General features: G+C 35.1%; 1 protein-coding gene across 4 annotated transcripts in view; it reads right to left on the minus strand.

Moving 5' to 3' along the window:
- Positions 1–27,602, minus strand: part of DACH1 (dachshund family transcription factor 1) — a 366,962-nt gene that overhangs the window by 194,295 nt on the left and 145,065 nt on the right. For all 4 annotated transcript variants that reach the window (XM_075527170.1, XM_075527176.1, XM_075527159.1 and 1 more), the window contains exon 2: positions 17,604–17,719. In XM_075527170.1, the coding sequence (XP_075383285.1) occupies positions 17,604–17,719 (116 nt within the window). The remainder of the gene's footprint in view (positions 1–17,603; positions 17,720–27,602) is intronic.

Raw genomic sequence — 27,602 nt, forward strand, 5'->3', positions numbered from 1 at the left:
TTGCCTGCTAAATTGCATGTGTGTGATATACAACATTTTGTGCAAATAATAAAATACAAATTTTCTTATTTCTTTTTATTACTATACCCAGACCATACTAGGCTTCTTCAAATACTTTAAAACGTATTGATCATTTCCACAGATTCATCTAACAGACAACATATAGACACAGTTCTGCACCGACACTTTTAAAATAATTTACCTACATTGACAGCTTCACCCATCTAATTTAACATAAACCTTCTAAAATTTAAGCATTCAGTCTAAACTCTTCATCTAGGTTGCCTATAGTCAACAAAGAGACACAGGCATCTCCAGAGGGTGATTCATGTGGTCTATCTTATACTGAGATGTATCACTCTCTAGAGATGTCTGCTGCTTTCCACTGGCTATGAAAGGAGACGACTTGCTAAGATGTCAACAGCTACATTTCAGACATATTAACTTTTGGCAGATGAATCTCCTCCTTGATAGCTAACTTCTTAGATGGCTAAAGCTAGGGAAAATGAGTTTCTTTCCTCAGTGAAAATACAGTGAAGATATTTACCTGTATGCTTGCCATTTCTAAGGAAATGTAATGAATCTGCTGCTTTGGAATTCTATTTCTAGGTACATATTTCCTTTAAAATTAGTTTTATGATCATAAAGAACTACTACAAAATTATCTCAACATCCTTTAAACCTACTTGATTAAAAAACCCTACTTTATAAAAGTTTAAAACATTTTAGACATTAAAATCTCAGCAAAATGAAGTAAGCCTCAAAAGAATACAAGCTTTGTACTGTTCTTTAAAGAAGAAAACAATTTATATTCAACATTCTTTCATTCCTTCTTTCTTTCAAGGACCTTATTTTTACACAAAAATTCAAAAAAATAGATCCTGATGGACATGACAGGATAAAATTCACTTTGAATTCTATTAGTTCTCCTACCTTCTATCTGTTTCTGTCAAATATTTTGCCAGTTATTTTTTTCCCTTGTTCCACTTCCTATCAAAATCAAATTAGGGAAGAAAACTGATTTCACAATATAAACATTCACCTTTTAATCAAAAACCTAGATTTAATGTCAGAATACATATTGCTAAGGAATGCAAAGCATCTGCTGGATTGAGTCCTTCCCAGCTGGATTACTGATAAAATCTGGCCCACATCAGCAGTAACAGGGTTATCAGTAGGAACTCTACTGAACAAGACGTTCAGTGATTGGTCCCAAAAGTAGAGTAGGGCACCAGCAAGTGTCCAAGCCACTTTCATATAATACAGAATCTACCCTATCACTGCTTGTCCTTTTTATTGCTGTATAGAAAAACTTGAAAATATGAATTCATCAGAGCATACAGAGAATCTCAAACACGCTCAGAAAGATGTAGTTCTGTTCACCTGAATAAACTTAAAGGGACAATAGTCAGCGATGACTACGGGCCTATTTATTTCATTTAGTGGAGCACGGTACTGAGATATCTGAATTAGCATGTTCACATCGTACATACACCACACAGAGGTGCTCACTCAGGAATGGAAGCTCTTTTGTCATGTCATAATAGTGACGCACCCAGGCTAACAATGAGGGATCTCTTTTGTATTGTAAATATGCTCTTAATTCCACCCTCTTGAAGGCAGTGGCAGACAGAAGAGGGAGAAGGATCTCAAATTATTTCCAACTCTGAAAAGAACTTATGAAAATCTACGAGCTGTCCCTCTGCTTCTGGCTTTCAGGACAGGCCGAGACTTTTAACATCTGTGTCCAGAAAGCTCTGTTCTCAGTAGCATGCTCGCTCTCTCTACAGTGCTCTTACATAGCCTATTTCACATGAAAAAAGTAGATGGTAACAGCCAAACATGAAGAGAGCTAGGAATCCTGGAAGTCTCAGCATCAAAGAGATGCTCATTGTGTGTGCTGGTGAGAATTACGGAATTCCAGCTCTATAAACTGGCTGGGAAACTTATATTAAGAAGAAAAGAGAAATTATTTAAAAAATTGGCAAGCTTTTAATCATAAGTACCATTTTAAAAGAACTGTGAAAATTCTCTTTATAGATGATCTTTAATGGGATAGGCTCTGTGAAGAGTCCTTTTTGACCCTGCACACTGCAAATATTATTTTCATGCTATGATAAAATTGTGACTCTTCATTTAGCAGGTAATTTTTCAACAATTTGTTATTGTAAACACCTCATGCAAAGACAGCATGAGAAAATACATTTGTCAAAATAGTCTTGAAATGTTCATTCTTTTTGTGGCAGTTATACAAAGCTGAAGATATCTCATAAAGTAGCCATTTTCTCAGGTGGTGAGGTTTCTCATAGAAGATGTATGCAGTATATGAAAGAAAAACAATGCAATTCAAAATTATTATGTTGTCTGAAAAATTTCTGAGAGGCAGCTAGGAAGCAGGATGAAGCTGAGAAAAAAAAGGGGTAGGAATTCAAGTCTATATTTTCTTCAGACATTTGGCAAAATGGACATGAGATGCAGTAAGGAGAAATAATGAGCAATGTTAGCACTGGAAATCCCTTTCCATTTGCAATGTATTTATCTATCAGTGTTTAATTTTTCATTTTTTCCTTAAAAGAATATTACCTAATGGCATTCCTCCCAGACTTACCAGATTAGCCAGGCTGGTGAGATAAAGGATTCATGATTGGTCAACATGCTAAGAATAAGGGAAATAATAAATTTGTCAAGCTTGAAGCACCGGCATTAAGGTGTCTACAATGAAACTACAATCTTCCCAAACCATAGTTATATAACATGCTTTAATTTTTGGTCAGACCTGAAGTGGTCAGGCAGTTGGACTAGATGATTGCTGTAGGTCCCTTCCAACTGAAATATTCTATTCTATTCTATTCTGTTCTATTCTATTCTATTCCATTCCATTCCATTCCATTCTATTCTGTTCATTTTATGCACATTATAGTCTTAAAAGCAAAAGCAGTAAGTGAAATTAAACTGAGCATCTTGGCTTTAATTTGGCTTTGTGTGTCTACATCCGATGAAAACACCACAGTGTAAAGTAGAAAGGAATTTATAGGAGAAAGAATTCAGAGGAATCTCAAAATCTCTCAGTTTTGAAAGATGGCAGGAAGAGATTTATATATATTCTATTTAAAAGACAGAGAACTGGACAAATTTAGTAGCCTAATCAAAACTAGTCAAAGAAATGAGAAAACATCATACCACACACCATGATATCAATACCCCCCCCAAAAAAAAAAAGAAAATGTTGATTAAGCTATAATCAACTTCAAAATCTTTCACACCTCTGAAAAAGATGTTGAGGACAGCGTATCATATAAGATAAAGTGACTTTTGAGTACAGAGATAAAGTCAGGGCAGCAGACACCATACCAAAGTAACAAATAAAAAGTGAAACAATTATATTGTAATCTCTGGTAGAAAGAATCATTTTAAGTAACCATAGGAACAACACTATACAAAAAGTAAGACGGAGCTAAGCAATGCGTGAGATGTTAGCATTTAGTGACTGAGGATGAAATGAGGAGCCTTCTACTGGGAGCAGGCCACAGATGGATCTGTGTTAAGTGAATAAATACAATTAAATCATGAATAATTCTAAAAGAAGCAATGAAGCAGATTCAAATACAACTCCAAAAGACAGTGTTATCTCAGAGGTTATATAAACAGTTCTGAATTATAGAGCAAAACAACAACAAAAAAACCCCACTTACCACAATTTTTTTACACAAAGAAAAAAGGATTTTCCAAGGGCAGACCAAATACAGTTTCTCTGGTTACACTGAATTAAAACAGTCTAAGATGTGGGATAGAAATGAAGTTAAATCCATTGGCAATAACCTTCACCCAACTTGATCGCAAGTTATATAAGGGCTACATTAAACATCCTTCTGGTTTGCCTATGCCCTACTTTATATCTGGGTTACTTACTGAATCTATTAACTTACTTGATTACTTAATAAAAACTACAGTCTGAAAAATAAATAAAAATTCTGAAAAAGTACATTATTATTTCTAATACAAAATCCTGGTACTCTTTTTAACTTTTAAAGTACCATTCCACTAGCCAAAGAAAGTTCTGTGAAGCTCTTGCCTGGTTAGCTAGCCAAGACTAGGGAATGAAATATTTGGAATGAATGGTAAGGGTAAACATTCCAGGGAAAATCTTGTTAGGATTTACTGCTATTGTTCATTTATTGTTACCTGTTCCAAAAATATTTCTTTCCATTATTAAAGAATTAATGAAATAAACCTGAATATTAAATAAAGACTAAGTAAATTTGAGAAAGGAGCGGGAAAAAGGAAGATAAATTAAAATACTCACTCCTACCACAGTTCTGTGAGTTTATAAAGCAGAGTTCATATAGTTCCAAATTCATGCCAAGGCTAAATCTGTGTAAATCTGGAACCAGTGACATTTCCAGTGCTCATTAAGGAAAATGTCTCAAATTAGAATGGATAAAGAATTACATCATATTCTAGTCCTTCTATCAGTTTTCAGGGGAGAGGGAGAACTAGTTGAAAATAAGAAGTCACAAACAAAGGTGAGAACCCAGACCACCTGCAGGAAATTCTAAAATACTTGCTCACATAGAATAAGAGTAAAAATTTGCTGGGAGCATATGACTTGGATCTCAAAATATTTTGAGATGACACAGCATCTCAATACCAAGCTTAATATTTTGACTGATATCAGCAAATTCACTTCTGGTAATATAAGTGGAGATTGAAATAAAGAAAGAAAGAAAAGAAAAACAAAACACATCATAAAACACTATAATAATAATAATACAAAGTCTACTGACACTATAAAGACAGCCACTAACAATTCTGAAGCAATTTAAAAGCAAATATTTTTCTTGAGACAATTATGCAGACAGAAGTCTGTTAGAAAAGAAATTTATATGAAAGATTATCCATAACTTAACGACTCAGATAGTCGCAGTTACAGGGCCTGTTGGCATAACTGCTGTCTCATGATGACCTTAAATTTTCCACAAAAAAAGATTAATTTAAAAGATTTATTTACAAGTGCAAAATCAGCTAACAATTCCTTGAATTTCCGAGTGGATGTGGATATAGTAATTAACCCGTGTTTGGACTGAGTGCTTCTTTTTGTGCATAGGGATAAGTGCACTGTACATGTAGAAAAATGTATGGGTTTTTTTCTTCTTCATCATCAGAAAATTAACTTGAGGCCTCCAGAACAGGAGTAAAAAAGAGGAAAGGTAAATGCAAATCAAAAAGACATTCAAAACATGAAAAGCTTTCTCCTGGAGTAAAGAAGGAAGCAATTAAAGACTCAAAAAAAAGGTATACTGCAAGAGATTTTAGTGAAAAAAAGTCATCATCTTTAACACTCACTGGACAAATGGCATCCAGCTATTGAGCAGAAGGTGAAGAAACCAAGTTGCTTATACTTGAAACAGCATTTTCCGTATCAGCATTTTTAATTGCTTTCATATGCTTTTAGATCTTAGTAGTGATTAACTTCATTCAGCAGACACGAGTAAGTGCTTGTGTTCCAAAAGCCTGCAAATTTTTGGCATTTGGCCTAATAAAAGATAAAACTTCCATACAAACTTTGCCTTTAGTTTCTTTAAACAAAAACCATGCTAGAAACTCAACAAGTGAAATATATTCATCCTAGTAGTAATTTTGTAGTATAGCTACAAAACATGTTCTGTAATTGGCCGCGGACAGCACAAGAAACAGAACTGGCCAAGAACTCTTCCTCACGAGAAGAGATGGAGGATTTTTTTTTTTTTTTAGGTTGGGAAAGATTGTAATAAGAAAAAGAGTTTAGACCTGCAGTTGTTAAGCTGCAGGACGCAAGCCTGCCCTCTGAGCCAAAGAACAGCTCTGAACTGTTTTATTTATTGGTACAGATGCAGCCATAAAAGTCATATTCTTTACAGAAACAGTAGCCTAAATAGTAGCATCTCCTGCCCAGACCTTCTTGGGGTGTAAGCATTTGGGGCTTTTTCATTTAACTTAAGGGTTATCTACTACAATAATACTTACTTATTTAGGTTCTACATACATGTCACCTCCTCATAACAGTCTTTCCATATAAAATTTTAGCCCTGGTGATAACAGAAATAAATTTAAAGAGAAATCTAAGTAATTTACATTTTATAGAAACATGTTCTTAAGGCTGTATTTAAAAAAAAAAAAAAAAGCTAAATCCTATTTCATAATGAGTTATTCCATATTCTAAAAACATGAAGCTCACATCATTGTTATATACTATAGAGGCAGGAGTGCTATATTTTTTGTCATTCACCTCTAGGAGTATGCTGTCCTCAGTGCCTTCAGCGTCTGCATATCTGAGACTTCAAAGGCCGAATATAATTTGAGCTTTCAATAGAGGAAAAAAATTACTTTAAAAATTGTTTTGTCACACAGTGACTGAGTGCACAGGAACCACTGTTTTCTTCCACTTGAATGAAATATTAATCTACTAGAATCTTTTGAGATACTTTTCAAAACAAATGTACTGATTCACAAGAAATCACCTTTCTCTTCTCAAATACTTGCACTGAATACTGATGGGATGCTGGAAACCATTTGGGTTTGTGCTTTTTTTATCTTTTTGTTGGTAGTCTGGTACTTGCAAAAAGAATGTACTGTCGTCATGCAGTAAGTTACCCAGTTACTAAATTGCCCAAGTAACATAGTCCTTTTCTTCCCATATTCACATATATTTATAAAGCAAGGGTACAGGGGAAAACTATCATTGTTTGCACTGTGTTAAGCAGCTTTTCTCACCATCGGAAGTTCAAGCTTAAGTGACATTGCAGAGTCAGTATTTTAATACGGCAATTATAGCTAGGTCTCTGTATATTGGATTGATGCATCATAGCATATGAATTAAGGAATTAGTTTACTGTCAAAAGAAAACATAAAAATGACATCATCTTTTTTAGTAGTGACGATGTTTATTTAAGATCCTACCCTTGACTTTCATGGTTCCTAGCAATGTAGCTCCAGTAACCTGAAGTAATCATAAATGGAGATTATTGGGATACGCAGCTGACACCACCTCATGTTTTGAATTCTGTATTTCCACTATAAGTGCCAGAAACACTCCTTAAAAAAAGTACAGTCTGCAGAAAGCAATGCTATTCTGTTAACTTTCCTCTCAATAAGGGCAACTGGATTTTTCAAGCCATATGTGTGGTCTTAGTGCCTGTGATATCAGACAGCATAATGAATATAGAGAAAAGGAAATTTAGTAGATGCATCTGCCCATTTAAAACACTCCCTGCAACTTGTTCTACTTCCCCTATGTCAATCTAAACCTCAGCCACCACCTAACAAAAAGGTAATGTTGACAAAATCTTACTTTTCAGTAAAACTTGTCAGTACACTGTCTGTCTATCTGCCATTGCTATGGATTTTGATGAGTTAGAACGACTCAGTGACATTAATTTTGTCTTGACTAGGTGCAGTTTTCCTTTCTCCAGCTTACTCATTCCTAGCATGTTACTGTTTTCATAGTCAGAAACTAATACATCATTAATTTATGACCTCATCAAAGCAATGCAATAGCAGTAACATTCTCCTCAATCTAAGATTTTTTCCTAAATGTCCATAGTAGTCACGTCTGTAATACTAGTAGCAGTAACAGTTTATTCTTTGCTGACAGCTTGAACACAGTATCTCATTGCAATTAAGACTGGATTGAAAGGAGATGATTTAAGAGTTACTGGAACAACATTCATAACTAAAAACATTTCAGAAAGACAAAATAAAGCCTCCTGTATACCCTGTTGAAAGGGGACAACCCCTGAAAGCAATGATGCAAATACTGTAACAACATAGCTTTGTAACCTCTCAATAGTCATAAATTAATAGACATTAGCAAACAAACGAACTTGTATTACATTAAATAAGTCGGTTATACCAACACATAAAGAAGAACTCTCTCTCTTCCCTCGCCCTTTCTCTCCATCACACACACACACAATTTTTTTAGCCCCCTTCCTAACCCTTTCCATCCCCCTCTGTTTGCCTTTCCAATTGCTGCCTCAAGCACACAGCAACCAACCAACATAGCTACCTATTCCTGCATCTTGAAGGAATAAAAGAAGTCTTCTCACCTGAAGTAAAATGAGGTTTTCAAACTTAGCATTTTGAATGCATGGAAGCTCAGACCAACAGCTCGAGTTTTCATAAACCACAAGCTCTGGAGGCAGCTCCATGAGCAATAACTGACAGATCATTTTATATTCGCAATACAGTTCATCAGCACGTTTTTCTACGTGCTTAACTTCACACCACAATACAGTTCTGACATAAATACTCTCTGATTTCCAACCAAGAAGAAAAACATTAAGCAACTTGCAGACTATCTAGAATCAAGTTTGTGCAACAGTCTGGCCTTGGAATCCTAAGCCTGGGACTTGAACCTGAACAACCTTTCTCTACAAACACCTTGTCCCAGTTAAGACTACTTTATGATAGCTCTAATATACTGCACAGGACAACATTTGTAACAACAATACAGTGCACTGTGAACAACCGATAGTGGATTCATTATAATTCTGATAGTATGTTATCCTGTCTTACAAAATTCATGCAGGCAATGTTACTAGAGCTGTAAGTCATAAGGACAACTCATAGTGACTGGTTGTCCTTGGAAAACTGACAAAGTTCATTTTGTGTTCAATAAGCTTGTTTCCTGAAAGGTTAGATATGATGTGATCATTAGATGCTGGATCCTTCCAAGCTGTTATCAAACATAGATAACTTAAAACAAATATGAGTAAAATCAATTAATACATTACTTAGCTTATTCTTTTTTGCTTGAGTTGTAGTCTTCTAAAGCTGCCCAGATATAATAATGCTTGCTTGCATACTTTTCTTGAAGATATCATTTACTTGAGTAAATTGGTAAGTTCACCTGCATCCTATATCATATAACAAAAATAGCTGTGCTACCTGACATCTTTTCTGGATATTCCCTTCATATTTAAGTCCTTGCATGAGATCTGGAAAACTCCACAGCACACATTGTTCTTAACCAGGAGACAATCGTATTAAAAAATGACATTTGACACCACCCACCAAAAAAAAACCCCGAAAGCGAGTTAAATACATTAAGCTGCAGTTTCTTCCTGTACTTTAGAGAATCCCCAAATATATGATAATGAAATCATGGACCATAACTTTGGAATATATAAATTTGAAGTCATCTTTTATTGAATGCAATATGTAGCACTGCTAGCAGATCAAATATAAAGTGATGAGAAAAAAAAATCATTCACCCTTCATTGATCGTGTCACACAAGGACATAGGTAGTCTAATTCTATAGGAAAGGAGATAGACATCTTGATAGCATCCAAGAACTTCATGTCATCATGACGACGCAGAACCATAGTTAGCAATGTGATGATACTGAGCTTTGTACCAGACCTTGCTATGCTTACTCTAACAAGCACCATCTTACTATATTCCTATAGCAATCAACATCATTCAGATAAGAGACCATCGTGTTTGTAAGACTGAGATATTATTCCAAATTCAGCAGCTCAGGTTCATTTCTAGTGGCCGTGTTTGATAAAATAATACTCTGTATTTGATGTTTAAAATGGCAATGCACTGTTTGCTCTGTAAAAGGTTAATTTTGAACTAATTAGAAATGAAATGATTTGGTATCGAATTATTCTGGCTAAACATTCTCATTAAAAAGCAAGAGTTTGGTTGGAAAAATATCAGGTTTATTATAAGAAAAACTGCAAATATAGGAGCATGATTATCTTTATTTTTTTTAATTGAAAGACTCTACCTGAAATCTGAGCTAGAAGACGGTTTCAGTATTTCCCACAGTTGGCAAGCTTCCATTCTGAATAATTTAATTTTACGAAACAATCAGTGTACTCTGCACTATGTATCTTTTCAATAGTTTTTTCAATTACAAATAATAGTATGTTGGAATTCAGAAAGTTATAGTAATCACTAGTAAACACTTCCATTATCAGGTCCAAATTTAGCCATTGATAACTTTGCCACATACTTGCCTTTAAGAATAAGATTTTAATTGCTGTCTTTTTTATCATGAGTTTGGTGTTCTATTTTGTTTCATTTTGCATGTTTTTTGCTTTATAGGAAACCCTGATGATAAAATACCTTCTTTTGAAAAGTGGAGGGTTTTTTCCCCCAAGATGTTTAATTTACTTTTATGATTTGAAACAAGAAACTGGTATTTGTGTGAGGGTCATTTCTAAAGTCAGAAACACATATTTTTTTCTGATCATGTTAAATCTACCCTGACTTGGGAAAGCTATATATATCTGAAAACTACCACACATCATTAGAGTCTTTACTAATATCTTCTAATAGTTCTTCTTCACAGAATATGATCCTTCAACTGGGATCCTGCACAACTGGTACAGAAATATCACTCTTATGGGCAAATTCACAAATCAGTACCATTACACCCCTAGCCTTCAGAAGGCAAAATTATTCTGTGATCCAGGAAGGAACAGATTTCTCATCTCGGATTTTCCACTGAAAGGTAATAAATCTGTGCACATCACAACCCAGTAATAAATGAGTAGCCGTAAGATGCAAGTGGAAGAGAGGATTCACTAGCTTATAACTACGCTGTAAAATAACTTCACTCCTTCTTGAGTACCTTGAGCGTGTTGAGGTACCTAACTATCCTCACTGCCTAAGTACTTAATCCTAGAGTCTCTTTTAAAGTGAACCAACTTGTTTCCTTTAAATCAAAAAAGCTGGGAGCATTTCTGGAAACAGTTCAGTCCAGGGACTCCTCTCAACAGGCAGTGGGTGAACCTGCACGAGGTCTGACCCTCTGACTTGCACAGTCTCCCAACAGTATCCTGTAGGCTTTGAATATATGTAGTGTTGTATGGTGTAATACTGCAAAATGTACAAGTTCTTATCGATTAAAACTTCTTGAATAAAAAAGGTTCTATTTCTGCAAGTAATTCTTGGTTTTAAAAAGATTTTATGACTGAAAAAGCTACGGCTATGTGGTTTATTGTAAGCAAAGATACTCAAAGCCTTCTCATGCTCAGAAATGGCTAGAAAGAAAATAGTTGCCAGAAACAAATGTGGTTAAATAGATTTACAATCAGAGGCAGTTTATAATCTGCCTGCTTGGAGATCTTCCATACATTTGCCTATAATAAACCATGTAGTCACATCCTATTTTCTTACAAAGAGCTACTGAAGTCACTAAATGTTCACAGGAGTCTGATCCTTTGATTACTGGGACCCCAATATAAATTCTTATATGACAGTATTTTCTGCTCAAGTACTGTAAGAAATCTCATTTTAACACAACATTTAAAATGAAGGTTGAGGAGTAAAATATCAAAAGTCAGAAAAGAATGAATTTGCATATGCCTGAGATTAAAGAGCTAAACACTCAAGCTCCCACTGTGTCTTGTATTCTTACCCCAATGCTTGCTGAAACAATTATTTGATTTGGGGATTTTTATAAAATTTGTGGCTACATGGAAAATCAACTTAATTATTAACTAGTGAATGTAAGGGACTCATTGGAACTTAAACTAGTGAGCTTCCAGAACTGGTTTTCAGTGAGAAAGCCTCTTGTCATAAAGTAGAAGATAGCTAGCCATTCAACAGAATGATAATAAGACAAAATTATGACTGTTTTCAGAAGAGGACAGGTGGCCTGAATTACACCTTAATTATGATTTTAAAAACTATGAAATAATATATTTACAGAGTTGAGTCAGCATATCTTCCCACTGATAAATCAACTAGTGAACAAGATAGAAGCTTTCACATTAATTATAACGAATACTCCTTAATGAAGTGCAAAAATGTTTGTGTAATCTGATTCAGTTTCTTGAATTAGGTTACAGTTTATCACTCTGAAAGCAGGATTTTGTTGCTTATTTTTGCAGTAAGTTAGTTCAGCCCCAACAGATAAACAGCATATCATCCTATAACACCAATCAAAAGCAATGCTAACGTTAAAAATTACCAAACACTAATAACCAAAACACTGTGTTAACATGGAATGCATTTTAAAAGAAGTAAGCAATAGCCACTCAATTTTATTAATGTGTATCTTTTTAACCAACACAGGATCACAAAATGTGCGCACTACATAAAACGAATAACTGAATAATAGATTTGCTTCTCAAAATTACTAAGTATGTAACTAAAACTTTTAATTTCTAGCCTCTGCAATACTCATAGAAATCAACTCTACTCACTTAGATAAGTTAAATACATTCTAAAGACCTTACAGGACTGAATCTACCAGGAGAAAATACTTCCAACTACAGATTTGGTTTCTTGGCAATATCCAATATGATGTGGATATAATAACAATGATAATTATATTTTAACCATTCTTTCAGTTCTGCCTAATACAACATCAGTAACTGTGAGCCAGAGAAAATTAAATTATTTAATTATGTGATTAATCTTTCTTTAAACACCAAATAATTCCATCTTCTGCTTTAGCAGAAACGTTGCCACACTTTATCAACAGCTGCATCTGTGAACTCCATTTGTCCTCCAAGCTCAAATAATCTATACAAAACCTTTCAACTCTCCTTACTCTAACCCCCCATAAAAATGCTTCGTGGCTCAGAGAGTTTTGTACAGGATGGAAATTGGAATATACTTTTATTGATTCAGGCACACACCAAGAGAGAAAATAAGGATGAGATTAGAAATTAAATCTTCAGATTATCACTTAAGAAAAAGAAAAACAGAACAGGCGTTTAATACAGGAAAGTACTTATAATTCGCACACATGAAACATTTCAGAGGAAGCTTCATATCTTTACACTGGAAAAGAAGAGGCTGGCATCCCATGTGGAATAGGTGGACAGAAGTACCTGTCATAAAGCAAATCTGTTCAAAATAATAATAATAGCAACAATAATTACTGAGATTAATTTAATGTAAAATAATGTAATAAATTAAACACGTAGGGTGCTTTGAAACGACTTTTTTTAATTGACAAAGTTATATCTATATGTACATATAGATATATACAAATATATGAAGCAGTATTCTTCTCATGCCCTATTATAGTGATTTCCAAAAGCACTTTATATTCACATTTTATCTTTGAAAGAAAGATGCAGTTCCTGAAATCAGTAGAAGAGTTTTGTAGTTACTTGTTTCATTACCTGTCGATTACAGACTCAGCAGGCCAAGCTGCAGAAGAATTAAGTCAGGAGCTTTACAAAACAGTTTCAAAACCTAAACCACTTAAGAATAATTACCAAAAAAAATTAATTTGAAAAGTAAGAGAATTGCTTTTCAAAGTTCATATGAAAAATAATGGAAATATCATTTTATATGTTATATAGCAACTACAGACATAAAAATACAGAGCGCAATGTATATCATACACTCGACTCAGGAATTACAGCACTGTTTTTTCTGATGAATTACAATTATCTACCGTTTCAACTTTAGACAACTTTTGAAGCCTTCTAAGCACATTAGCCAAGAAAAGATCCGCAGTACACAGAGATATGCGGATCAAAATTAACTATGATGAGCTATCTAGTTTTAGAAGGGCTTCAAGGCATTATCCAGATAAGCCTGAAAAGTCAGTACACCTGTCTGAACCTACACCAAACTCTTCTTTCTTCTGACTACCTTATTTGTAACATAGGCAGATTTTAATTCTCTGGACAATTCAAGAAGCTCTTCATTTCCTGTTACTACACATTTCTCATTTTGTCACACCTTCAAAGGTCCTACATTTATTTTAATAAACATAAGACTGTCTTTTGTCAGCTGAGCAGTCTTTTCTAAAGTTGGGAACATTCTGTAAATTGACCCTAATGAAAGACAGTGGTTAGATCAGCAATTGTGGGTAGTATTTATGCATCTTGTAATAAAAATGGAGAGAATATCACCCAAGAGGTGATCCTCACTTCTGCAATTTATGCTCCCTAAAAAAAAGTGGGGTATTATTCCTTTTTTCCCTTTTATTTTCCTTCTCAATATAGTCCCTAAATCTCAGCTTAGTCCCTAAATACTTCTCTAAAGCAAATCCATTCTAAGTGATGATGCAACATTCTCTGCATGGGTTTTCAGATGGGACCAGTAACAGAATACATTTTCAAGGGATCCTTAAGTTGGCCTCCTACAAAAATACACCATCATGACATTTCATGAGAAGTCTCAGCATACAATTATGTACCAGTACTATTCGCACACATAAACAACGCGTGCAAAACCAGCCCTTTTAGAAACCAGGATTTCCACCTTTAAATGTATATTTCTGTATTATGCAGCAGATTTCAGAAAAAGGAAGAATTTCAAGTAAAAATCGCACGTTAAATCATAGCGTTGTGTATCCTAGATATACCTAATAATTGCAGGTCTCTGTTACTTAAAGAGCATTAAATAGCACATAATTGTTTGTGTGATCACTTATACTCTTTTGTAGGCAGGAAGGAAACTTAGTTATTATACTGAGATTATTAAATCAATCAGAAAGCTTAAAAAGAAGAATTTGTTACAAAAAAGAGAGAGAGAAAGAGGAGGGGGGAAGCACTTAACAATCTGGTACTTTGATTTTTTTCTGCTTAAAGCTGGATCCTAACAGAAAATTCAAACTTCATAAACTTCTCAAACAAGGAGTCATCTTAGGGCCACAAAGATGATTAAGGGATTGGAGCACCTGACATATGAAGAGAGGCTGAGAGAGCTTGGACTGTTCAACCTGGAAATGGCTCTGGGGGGATCTTATCAATGTGTATGAATACCTGATGGGGGCGGGGGTCGTAAAGAAGATGGAGCCAGACTTTTCTCAGTGTTGCCCAATGGACAGAAATTGAAATACAGGAAATTCCATTGAAAAGTAAGAAAAAAGATTTTATTCTGAGAGTAGACAAACACCGGAATACATTGCAAAGAGACATGGAGTCTCCATCCTTGAAGATACTCAAACCCCAACTGGACGCAGCCCTGAACAACCTGCTCTGTGTCACCCTGCTTTGTCCAGGGGAGGCTGGACAAGATGATCTCCAGCAGTGCCTGCCAACCTCAACTATTCTGTGGTTCTATGAGTATATAGTGAAAATATGGAGGAAAATGTTCACAAGCGGCAAGAATTTTCTAGTATCAACTAACATGATAGCACGTAACAATTGCACCTACATCATCCTCTGCAGTTACAGCAGTTCTTTTTTTGTAGGGCTCTTACAGTGGTTTTGGTACTTATTCACGATGTAGATGCACAAATGTTCATTGATTTGAACTCACAAGATCAGATTATAAGCCTATTTCTATACTTGCCCGTCTATAAAATGCTGGAATGACTGTCATGTAGCGCTGCTGTCATGATGTTCCTTACCTTTGCTGAGCCATACTCCGTGGAACGCTACACCCCAGAGCTTGCTGCTAACAGTGTCACCGTTTGCATTTTTTGTGCTGTTTGAGACTCAATACCACCACAATGGGAAAAAATCCTGCTCACCCCTTCTGTTGTGGTAAGCCATGCAATGTGAAACCAGTTCAAACTTAATAGTGATTTCATTTAAACCTTTCCTCTTTTGCAAGAGACTCACAAAGTATTACCATCCTAAAAGGATTTGATGAATGATAATCTTACATATGCCTATTTTCTTTACTTTTGAATTATTGTCTTCTTTTATTTTAATCATCATTTTAAAAAGGTCTACATCTGGTTTTGTGGGCTGATATTCTAAGAAATTGGATCTGTGTTTTTAGTACCGTATATTTTTATCATTAACTTGTTATGACCAGCTTTAAAGGACTAGAGAGGAATTGGATACTTTAGGCATGAGTTGTGGTTTTAAGCTGCTTTCTTACAATAAGAAAAATGCAAAAAAAAAAAAACCCCAGAAAATATTATATCAAGAGGCGATCTGCTCTTATATATTAACTGTAACACAAAACCCCAAGTGATACTGTTGACAAGGGTTTTTTTCATGTCTCCCTTTTTTTGGCTTGCTTATTTGTCTCAGACTTCTTTCATGTCATCCCCTTTCTACTTTTCACATGCCTTTTTTTTCTTTGATATTTTCCTGCCTTACTTCCCCCAAATAATTTCCTTTTGCTTCTGCAATTTTTGATCTCTCCCTCATAAACACAAATGCTCCTGCCCTATAAAAACTTTCATTCTTTCCCCACATAGACCCATTCTATTATTCTCACGTTGCATTCACTTTGTACCAACTCTATTTCCTTTACTATATTTTATCCTGTAATTCCTATGGTATAAAATATTTTAATCCTGATTATTTTTTTTTTGCTGGCCACACCTGCCCAGACTACGACTGTGAGTCGTACTTGCCTGACACCCTCCCATGCTTGCCTGCGCTCTCAGTCTCATCCCTCCTTCCCTCTGCTTACTTTATAACTCTATCTTACCAACCTTAGCTGTCTGACTTCTCTTCATTTTGTCACTCTTCTTGATCTTTAGCCTTTTGAAAAGCTGTAAATTCCTAATAAAACATTTCTGGCTCTGTGTCTATCTCACTATGTAAAGCAGCTCTCGAGCCCTAAGGCCAAATGACACGGCTCCACTTTTGTCCACAGAACTAAACTCTCTTCACTTTCCTCCCTCCTCCAGACAAGACACTTGTATCCTAAGTGCCAACAGTTTCTGGCGTGTGGTATTTCCTGGACTGTGCCTTTTTTGGAGAATGTTAGTCACCTACGACCAAAACCACGCCAAGGATCATGCTCATACTTAAACAGGCATGTGAGCATGGGCATGTACTCAAACATCCACCCATCTAGCCAATCTCCAGACCCAACAATCTTCCTCTCTATTTGGATCTGTCTAGATTATTATCTTTCCTTTGCCTTAGAGAAAATCAGTGCTACAGACTGAGCTGTGCAAACAAGTGGGGAACAACTGGGGAAGAAGTGGAAGCTCAGGTGAGCTTTGCTGAAGCAAGTGGGAGAATTTAACTCATCTATAACATGATGAGAGAGAACGTGGCACCACCATCAACAGCTTGACTGTTGGGTGCCTCCATCTTCAGGTGGCTCTGTTCATCTTTCTGCAACACAGCCTTTCTTAATTTAATTATGTCTAAGAGCAAGTCACTGCTAGGAGATGTTATACTAACTTTCAAAAGAAAATAGTAGTTTGAGAAACAGATTGTTACAGGACTTTACATTAGTATAAGGCCTCAGGAGACGTATCAAAAATAGAATTTCAGGATGAAAAATTAAGAAAGACGTGTGTGCAGTATGGAGTTATTTTAACTAACTCAGTTTCTTCAGGCAACTATATTCCTGATGACATTATCTAATCAAGCAAAGCAGCAAAAAATCAGAAGATATCTGATCTATTAAAAATGAATAGGGAGATTATTGTCTAATGACAGGTAATTCATGCTTTGAAAGGTTTTTTTGTTTATAAAGAAAAAGAACTGGGGAAAAAATTATAAAGGATTATTATTTGCTCAGTTATTTGTATTTTAAAGTACTAAGCTGCCACAATTTCCATTACATACAATACATTTATGTAGCAATAACGTCACATTACGGGAACTCCTTTGTGATATTTCGATGCTGGTTTCCTAGACTGTTCATTTATTAACAAGTGGATATAAGCCATGAATTCAAAAGATTGCCCGTGTGAAGGTGTTTCTGGCAATCCTACCTGTTGGCGGGATGATTCCAGGAGACATTAGGCCTGGGACAGAATGTGGCATGATATGAGAATTCTCTGGGGAGGTGACACTTTGAGTCCTCTTAGGAGGCCTTCCAGGTCTAGAACTGAAACAAACAAACAAAAAAATTTTTACAATTAAGCTGTTGTCTTACACATCATTTCAAAGTTGTTTCAAGTGGTAACATGGACTGTAAATAAATTTGTTTCAAGGACGGTTGCTTTTGCAGTTAGATGTAATAGACTTCCATCACTAATTAGATTACATGCTGAATTCATTTTCCTCATTGAAGATCAGCCGCTCTTGATGCATAATTCATAGCCTGCACCTCGTTACCTGCTTCTTCATATTAATATCTATACACAGTTTGAATTGCCTCGTTTGCATATGCTAAAGTTCTGCATGCAGCCTTCAGCACGAAAATTATGCACTAACTTGTAATAATTATTACAGTCAGCCTGCTATTGATTTATGAGACTTTTAAAAACCAAATATGTGTAGTACTTGTAATGAATGATATTTTAAGGTTCTTCAGGAAATTAAAAGGCAATGGCTGCCTAAGGAAATGTTCTGCTTGTTTGATTTAATACTACAGTTAGCTGGGAGGTGGAATGAAAGAGTGATTCAGACCTATAGCACATTTTTCGATGATATGTTTTATTACTTCGCACTGCTAGCCTGATATCTAGATGATAAATGACAATACATATCTAATGTGTGAAAAGGTCTTGCAATTTCTTTATTTTTTGTCATTTAAAAGATAAGTCAAGTTATCATTTAACCCTTATTCTATTTAAAGTGAAAATCTCACTAAGACACCTTACTTTAAATATACTACTTTATGTCAGAAAGGACTCAGAATTATTTGTAAGATATTGTTGAGCAACTGCCATCATAGCAGCTTACATCTGTCCAGTATGGAAAAATAAAGGGCTTCAGGTTTAAGCACTCCTTGTCTGTTAAATGCTCACATACACAACTTTCCATCTCCTGGACTGTGTAAGTAGCATACAAATTAGATACGGATTACAATGAAAATACTTATTACCCACTTACATGCAAATATGTACCTGCTACATACAATGCATATCCAAAGGCTTGTATACTTATGTACAGATCATAGCACAGTACTATCGCAATATCCTATAACTGCTTATTTAGGGGACATTGTGGAATAACTTCACAGAAAAAGGTGATGTGCAGTTCTAACACTGCAGTGTTAACCTCTGCTTTGCCAAACATTTGAGGTTCTTCATTTGTTTCAAAACAAGAAAGAAAAGAAGGGTGGCTAAGAAAGGTTTTGCTCCTTAGGTCCTCACACTAACAAAACTCTCATCAAGGATAATGGCATTTTTAGCTATGCTGGGACTGCAGGAGACAGATAATAAAATACCTCTGTTTTCTGTTCACATTCGTTCCCCCTGTGTTTGGAAATACCCTTTTTTTTTTCAACTTCTACAACCTACCTTTAATAAACCAAAAACAATCAAAGTACAGGGCATTTTCTTGGAGCTTAATGACTCAAGGCATTGAGTCATTAACCTTAACTGATCATTAATTTCCAACTTAATGTCCTGAGCTGAGGTCATTATTAAAATTATAAGCTTGATAATTTCTTTGATTGGTTTGGGATTTTTGATTTTCTTTAATACAAACAAAATCACCGTAAGTTCACAACTACAAGAAAAACAGTTGTAGAAAAAGAATATTTTCTTATTCCAGCTCACAGAACCAAATTGTCTTCCGTCTTTCTGTGACATTTCCTTTGTGATTTACAATAAAAATAAACATACCATGAACACACATAAAACTGATAAAAACATTATAGACAAAAATTATCTGATTTAAATGGAGTGTTTCTAATATATTCACCCACCAAAAAGATGCCACTATATAAGAAAACTTTAATGGCTTAATTTAAATACCTATGATGATGCCCTGTTCTCAAGTCACCACTGTGATATGAGTATGGAAGGGTCTGACAACAGCATAAAAAACACAAGCAGGGTGCCATCGCTTAATGCACAACCTACCAATGACTTCCAAGCCTTTAAAAAACACGTTCACTCCTGCAAAGATTCTCTTTGATGAATGAATGCTTACTACCAAATATAGCCATGGTGAAGTCTGAATGCTTTTGTCTTTGATTTTGAGGAATAAAACCACCCCTCTTCAAAGCCTAAAAGAAGAAACCCATGGACCAAATCTGTAAACAAAGGTCAGCAGTAAATTATAGGTGAGTGATGTTGAAATATCCAAGGCAAAACTCCTCCTTTGGTTGCCTTCTACAATCAAGTTGATTGTGCTACTCTGTACAAAAGGGCTGTCACACTCAAAGTCATAAATGAGCTCAGTAACCCAACTCTACCACATGATTTATACCAAACTTTCCCAAATAAGTGTTTTCATGAAGTCCTAAACTTCCAATTGCAATCCAACTAACAATAGTTAAATTAAATTTCTGAGTAGTACGCCTCTTTTATCCTGATACAATTTTTAAGTGACAAAGCACAAACTCCAGTTTACTATAAAAAGGCCTTTATTTAAGAAATGTTTGTTCCATATGACAAGGCAGAAAACCAAATGCAAGAATTATTTCTTAAGGTCTGGAAGAGCTGATTTAGAGTCACAGCAGACTATGCAATACACAATTAAAAAGAGTAAACCTCTGATTGGTTAAAATAAGAGCACACTGATTGTCCCCAAAATCTGATTAAGTAACAATAATTGTCTTAATTTGTTATTTATATTATGTACTTGTTTCATTAATCAAATTCCTAACCTGAAATACTACCACTTTACAAGATCTGTTTTCAAACTATAAGAATTGCAAGAATTTTGTATGAATCTTACCAAAGTTGTGGATAAAATGATATGTAAAAATTACTTTAAAAAAAAACTTTGATTCTATTTGAAAACTTGCATGTTGTTTTGCAGTTCATTATCATTTTTATAGCTATATGATAAACTCTTAAAAAAACATTAAAGGCATAGCAAATGAGTTTAACTATCATGAACAGAATGATAAAAATAGCTTAATGAATCATTTTGTTGTTATTTTTCCTAGCCTTGTGTATAGTAAAGACCTACTTATTTTTATATGAGGACAAGTTCACTTTCATTCCAAGATAGGAAGCCTGCTTCAAAGTACTTGCAGTCCTATTTTGTACCAAAATCAGTAGATTTGTCTTCGGTATGAAAATAAAATATAGTTTAAATAGGTTTGAGTTGATTTGTTATGCAAAAGATATTTAAACATCAGAGCAATGTAAGCTAGTCTTCTAGTTGATGTCACTGAGATACAAAAATCATCATTTAAAAACTGTTGGTAATACTCTTTTTACTCAAATTTAGATTTTATGTATAAGCTTTTATAGAGATATAAAAGATATTACGAGATTTTGTCTTTTATCTGAATAAAATCATTGGAAGAACAATACCGGTTCTTCTGAAGACACATTTGACTTCTTAAGGTAATGCTAATTATCTCAGTGGGTAAACTACTCAAAGCTGACCCATTTTGATTTTGAAGATGACTACAGTTTGGATTTTTTAGAGCCAAGATAAACAGGCTGAAGTGCCAAAACCCAAAAAAAGCCAACATCGGTCTTGTGAATACCTAGGGTCATAGTACAGAGAAGTCAAGGAGTCTTTTGGGACTCCACAAGAAGATGCTAGAAGAAACAGATCTACATCTGGAAGTCATAGCTGGTCTTCCTCTCTACTGTTTCATTCTTTGATGATTAAATTAGAGAGAGCAGAAATCAGACAATTTCAACAAAGACTCAAGGAAGCCACAATGATTAACTGTTTTAAAGAGCTGAGAAGTCAAAGGGAAGTTACCAGTTCCTTGTTTACCCATTAAAAAGGAGACGTAATAGAAACATTGTCACTCTTTCTGCTTTTAGAAATATAAATAAGTTAGACTTTTTCCTCTCTAAAACTTAAGTTTTCATGTGTGAGATAACCTTAACATATATTGAAGAAGAAAATGAAAGCTTTCTAGGACCACATATCACTAACTTAGTATTCAGTTTTTAAAGTGAAGTACCTAAATATGTTTAGGTCCCTCAAAACTCATCTGCCTTATATAGGCTTGTGTAAGCTTTGTATCAAAATGTGCAGATTTTTTTCAGGACTTAGAAGACATTCCCACAGACAACTGAGCTTTATGTTTGTAGACAATCATCACGATTTACAATTACAATACACCATTAAGTGACAGAGGAACTAAAGGTGCAGACTGGTGAATCTTTAAACTCTCAAAAAGGGTGGGAAATGTTTTCTTCATTAGCATCAGCTAATTAGATATTCAGAACACTTTCCAGAACCACTGAAAATAAATCTATCAGGTTTTCGGTCAGATTTATATTTCATCCCTTCAACTTTCACAAATACTTCAAGGAATACTATGGCTCTAGCATTTTCTTTGAAGGAAAGGGTATCTACGTCTTCTGCACTGGCTGGCACGAAAGGTAAAAAACATGAGAAGCGAGTAAGAGTATATTGTCCTAAAATACAGCGAGTCCTCTGAAGTAGTTCTTTTTTGGTCTTTCAACCAACATATATTAGTCTTACATCCTTCCCGTGTTACCGAATCTAGACAACAGATGGCCGAATTAAAGAATAAAAAATGGAAGAATCAGTGGTTATTATCAGCTAAAATGTTGTGCTTTGATTATACTTTTAAAGTTTTATACACCTCCAATTGTATTATGAAAGTATGAGCTTGCTCCTAGAAATTACTTTGATAGTGCAAAACAATTAAAAGCAGACAGAATCAGCTGAAGATCTGGTCCTGCACAATCATGTGGAAAGAGGTGAAGGGAGAATAGGTACGGGTTTATCTGCAGGCTTTAAAAGTAACGGGACTTTTCATTCAGCTCCTTTCACTATCTGCCAGAAGGCAGCCATGGCTTTAAAATGTAAGGGTCTCATCCTTGAAAGCCTTAGACATGTAGACCTCCCACTGATTTCTGTTAGAGATCTGAGCACCAAGGAAGATACTGGTTCCAAAACAGCCCAAACACTTCATGAGTAGTATATACCTCTCAGAGTACGTTACTAGCATTTTATAGATGACTGATTGCACAGCTATAATACTATAAAATGGAAAGAGTATGCAACACAGCTGAGATAATGCTGCTATTTATCCTTCCAATGCCCTGACTTTGAGGAGTAATTGTGCAAAATTAACTCTAGACGAACAAAGTCACTCTTTAAAATTATTTTTATTCAATACATGAAGTATCCTTAAAGAAAACAGCAACTCTGACCAGCTGTAAGAAGGCAAACTGCCTTTCTAGCCAAAACTAATTATTTTCAGGGCCGGTTTTCTACATTTACAGTTTTATTTTTAACCTTGTCTGTGAGCAAGTTTAGTGCACAGAAATACTGTCCTCATTTGAAACTGAGCAAACATGATGCAGTGAAGCTGCCATTGGCCAGGCAGTTTTATAATCAGTAATAGTGGGGGGTGGCGGGGAGAGTTACACTCTAGAGGTGATAGCCAGCAAATCTGTAACAAGCATTTGGTGTATTTATTTAATGTATTTTTTATGTTCTTAGAACTGCTTTGAATATCAATATCCATTTTAGCTACATCAGCATTTATGCATCTCATTTAGGTACGTATTGAAAATCTAGGCTTTATTTCTCAGCTGTTCTACCTCCCCTCAGTGCTTCAAAGCCTGACACAGAATTTTTGACCTCAAAGGAGCTGGCTGAATGAAATTTAGGTGAACAGCCAGTGAAGGTGGTTATTATGTGCTCGCCATACGACGGCCACTGCAAAAGGGCTGAGGATGTCACAGCCTGAGGCTACTGGCTGACTTAAGGCAAAGACGGGGATGGCCTGTGACAACCTGTAGCCAACTCTTTCCCCATGGTATATACGTGGTACTTCTGGTTTTGGGATAGCTTCCATGCTGCTCTCAGCATCATACGTGCAGCCTTCACACTAATAAGACTTGAGCCAAGGGCGTGTCAATTCTGAAAAATAAGGTCTAGGAAGACTGACTAAACCTTTTATGTAATTTAATTCCTTTGGTTGGAAAACACTTGCTTGCCAAGGTAACCTTCATAAATATTTCTAATGCACTGAACTAGCATTTTAAAGGCAAAAAAATGACAACATATATCGATCTAAACCTTATACTTCACTATTTTATGTTTTCTCCTTCTACTCCCACTCAAGAACAAAGCAAAAGAATGAAATTCTAAGACTGGGCATATATCTATTTTGGCAGTTAGTAAAACAAACATTAGAAATCACACCATGTCCTTTTTACTTGCAGCAGTCGTATAAAACAATAAAACTCTCAGTGCAATTACCTTAAATTTATTTTTCTTCTCACAGTTAAACAGCAAATGTTCTCACACAATAATTAGTGCTGAACGCATGATATATTAGAAGGAGTTACTGAGACAGCAAACAATGCTGATAAAAATAAATACAAAGATCTGTTTAAAAATCTTCACAAAGAAGTATATGAATGATCTTCAGAAGAATTAGATTGTATTATAGCAGTGAGTAGTGGAGAAAGCATATTGACAAAATGTTACCGCATTTCAGTAACAGAACACTTTACTGATATTTTTAAACCAAAATGGCCAAAAATGGGTATTTGGTCAGAAATGCAGTACCAGTTTATCAGTTGTCCAAATAATTAAGCTAAATGGCAGAAAATATATTGCACTCCATAGCCCATCCCAAAGCCATTTATCGCAGTAATACATGAGCATTGGTTACTACTAGGATACTAAGTTTCTGGGGGGTTAGAGAAGACCTTGTTGAATTATTTTGTTTCCTAACACACCAGTCACGCAAGCACCATGCCATTTCCATCTCTCTCAGCCCAAATCACTCTGCTTTTCAGCAAGATCAGGAATATTCTTGACACAAAAGTACAAGATACAAGGTACAAGACTGCAAGAATATACAGAATATATATTACAGCAACACCTGTCAGCTCTTATTTGATGCTCGAAGTCCCACTACAAACACAATGAAAGAATCTAAGATAAGATTCTGCTTGACTGACCATACTACTTGAATACATGAATGACCCAAAGGGCAAGAAAAGAAATAAAACCAGTTAGAAATCTGAGCGCTACTGCAGTAAATTACAGTACCAGATTTGAATACAGCTGTGATTGTACATAAGTTTAAAATATTACTGAAATGTGACTGTTCTCTTAATGAAATTGAGATCTGTAAGTCATCTATTGGAAAGTGAAAAACAGATAAAAAATTAATCTAATTCAGTTGGGTGGCATAATTATGATGTCAGAAGTAAATTAAGCCAAAAAGTTCACTGCTTCATCTAATTAGCTGAAACACTAGATCTGCCTGAAAGTTCTTAAAACATTTAAGTATGTTGGCTCTCATGATTATGTAATAACTGTGAAACACAAGCCTCTGACGATGACAACCATACAAACTAGAGTGGAAAATAAGTCTGAATGAACAATGAATTGCAATTATTAAACAGAACTCATGCATAAATGCAAACCATATTGATATATTTTTACTTGATATAAACATTGCTTCAGAAAGAGTACTCAGAATATCCAATAGTGGTACAGAAATCACAGCACTGGAGATCCTGAAGAAAGTTATTTAGGAATATTGGCAATAGCAATAAGAAAACCTTGCCAAATCATATTTATTATTTCCTCTATTTACACTGCTGCCTTTTCAGAATAATTCTTGCAACTACAAAAAGAATGTACAAAAAGCAGTGATCTACAGTGCATGCTTCCCACAAATGCTCTTTCTGTCAAGTTATAACAGAGGCCTTTCCCATTTCACTCAACCTTACAGCATAAACCGCACCCATAATTTAAATATGCAAGCTGAATGATTCTTTCTAACAGTGTTGTTCACCCACATGAAACCCCAAACTATAACAGATGCAAAGCCTATTTTTTCCTCAACTGTTTTCATCTTTTCTTAGGCTTTTAATTCTAAAAACATCCCTTCAAAACAACATGTACTATGTATATTATAAAAATGTCAAGCATGGAGCTAATAGGCCAGAAAGACAGGTTTGATCCATAAATGACACAATCTAGAAGAATTTTAAGCTTTCATTTTTTTAAAAAAGTTTCTACTTCAAGTTGCTGAGATGATTCCTAATGCGAAGCAAGTGTAACTGATGTGGTTATGTCTGTTAGAGTCTGCAGATGGCCTGAAACAATGATTTAAATGTATGAACCTTAGTTGGAATGAACAGTCCTGCTTCAAGGCTTGTTTTCTAACCATCTGCATTCATCTCTGCATATAACTTGCACATGTAATTACAAATTTGTGAACATAAATCAGATAATTGCATGTACAAATAACCAATTAGACTCAAAGCAGAATTAGGCCATATAATAGCACACTCCTCTTTTGAACAAATATATAACCATACATACATAATATAAGTGAATAACTTTGTTTAAGAAATTTTTGTTTAACTTGTTTAGAAAAATAATATTTGATTTGTTTTCCAGTAGGACATACTGGGCAGCAGCTGCCATTTTGAGCTCCATAAAAAAAAGGAACAGAAACACAATAAGAAAAAATACCTACATAATAAACAAGCCCACCATTGCTCAAGGGGTCACAGAGCTGGTGTTCCTTACCGCCTGTATTAAATTACAGATACATAAACATTTCAATGCTGATTTAAGCTCAAGTAAGAAAAAAATATTGTACTATTCAATGTAAGTATTTTGTGAAAATACTCTGGTTCTCCTGGCAGTTTGTTAATTAATATGCTATTCTTATTCATAACAGTTGATAATGGAGTTCTATCATATAAGTGTATCCACTGTAATATCTGAATGCATTCATCACTTAATTGGCCACAATTCTTCGCATGAAATGCTGAAACAAGTGAACTGTCACCTTTTTAATGAAGCTGCCTATATCTTAAACCCTTTGCCCTTTAAAAAACTATTTATACTCAAAATGAAAAATTTTATTCTAGCTTCTGCCAGAGACTGTGGTTAATGTTCACTGCCCTTTATTCACCTTATTTTTAATTCTGAAAACCCACACTCATTAACTGTACACTTCCAAAGAATTGCTGGAACCACCTAAATAAAAGCTTAAAAGTGACTTTTATTGTACATTTGAGAGTAACAGTAGTGATATGAAATACTGAAAAGACTCTCCGTTAGTCTGTATAGCTATAACTGCACAGCTGATGTAGCACAGATTGATGGTAACACCGCAGTAGCCATTAAAGTCAAGAATTTAAACCTTTAAATAAGGTGGTTTGCATTTGCATATATGTATAAATACAAATCTACGAATGAATCTACTAGATGAGTACTGAGCATTAAAATGACAGGTTTCTTTCAACAGACGGTATCTAGGGTCAGAGTGAGATACTTACGTTGGGCAGCACTGTACAAGTAACACTGGTGAAACGAGTCTGCTCTCTGACTGAGTGCTCTTCTATCTGGTATCAGTAAGCAGGTCCTAAACTAAAAGTTAATGAGTATGCACATCAGTAGTTTCACGTCTGTTGTTCAGACTTCAAATTGTTTGGGACAGAAACCAGCCATTAGTACAGCAATGGCTCTGCGCAACACCCAGCGCAACGCTCATCACTTAAACTCCATATGGACCAAGAGATACAAGTGGGCTGGTTACCCGTGTAGGTACGCTTTAATTAGTAAATCCTTGTTTGTACTCTAGTTACTCTAGTACTCTGGGTTTGTACCCCAAAACACAGTAAAATATGAACTCACAGGGAAAAAATAAATTATGATATATTCCAGGAAAAATCCCTGATCTGTGTATCCAGTCCCCCAAAATCTCCTGTTTGTGAAATCGAGATCCCAGGTGTGTACAGAGTTGCAACCTTGTAAGTCTAGATGTAGCCTTGCTTGGCCTTTATGTTCTACTGTGGAATACCCTAAAATAATTTTGCATTTTATTTTCCTTCTGCAAGGCAAGGAACAGAAACAATCACCCAAATTCAACCTCCTAT

The sequence above is a fragment of the Mycteria americana genome, chromosome 1 (assembly GCF_035582795.1).
Source record: "Mycteria americana isolate JAX WOST 10 ecotype Jacksonville Zoo and Gardens chromosome 1, USCA_MyAme_1.0, whole genome shotgun sequence".
NCBI lineage: Eukaryota > Metazoa > Chordata > Aves > Ciconiiformes > Ciconiidae > Mycteria > Mycteria americana.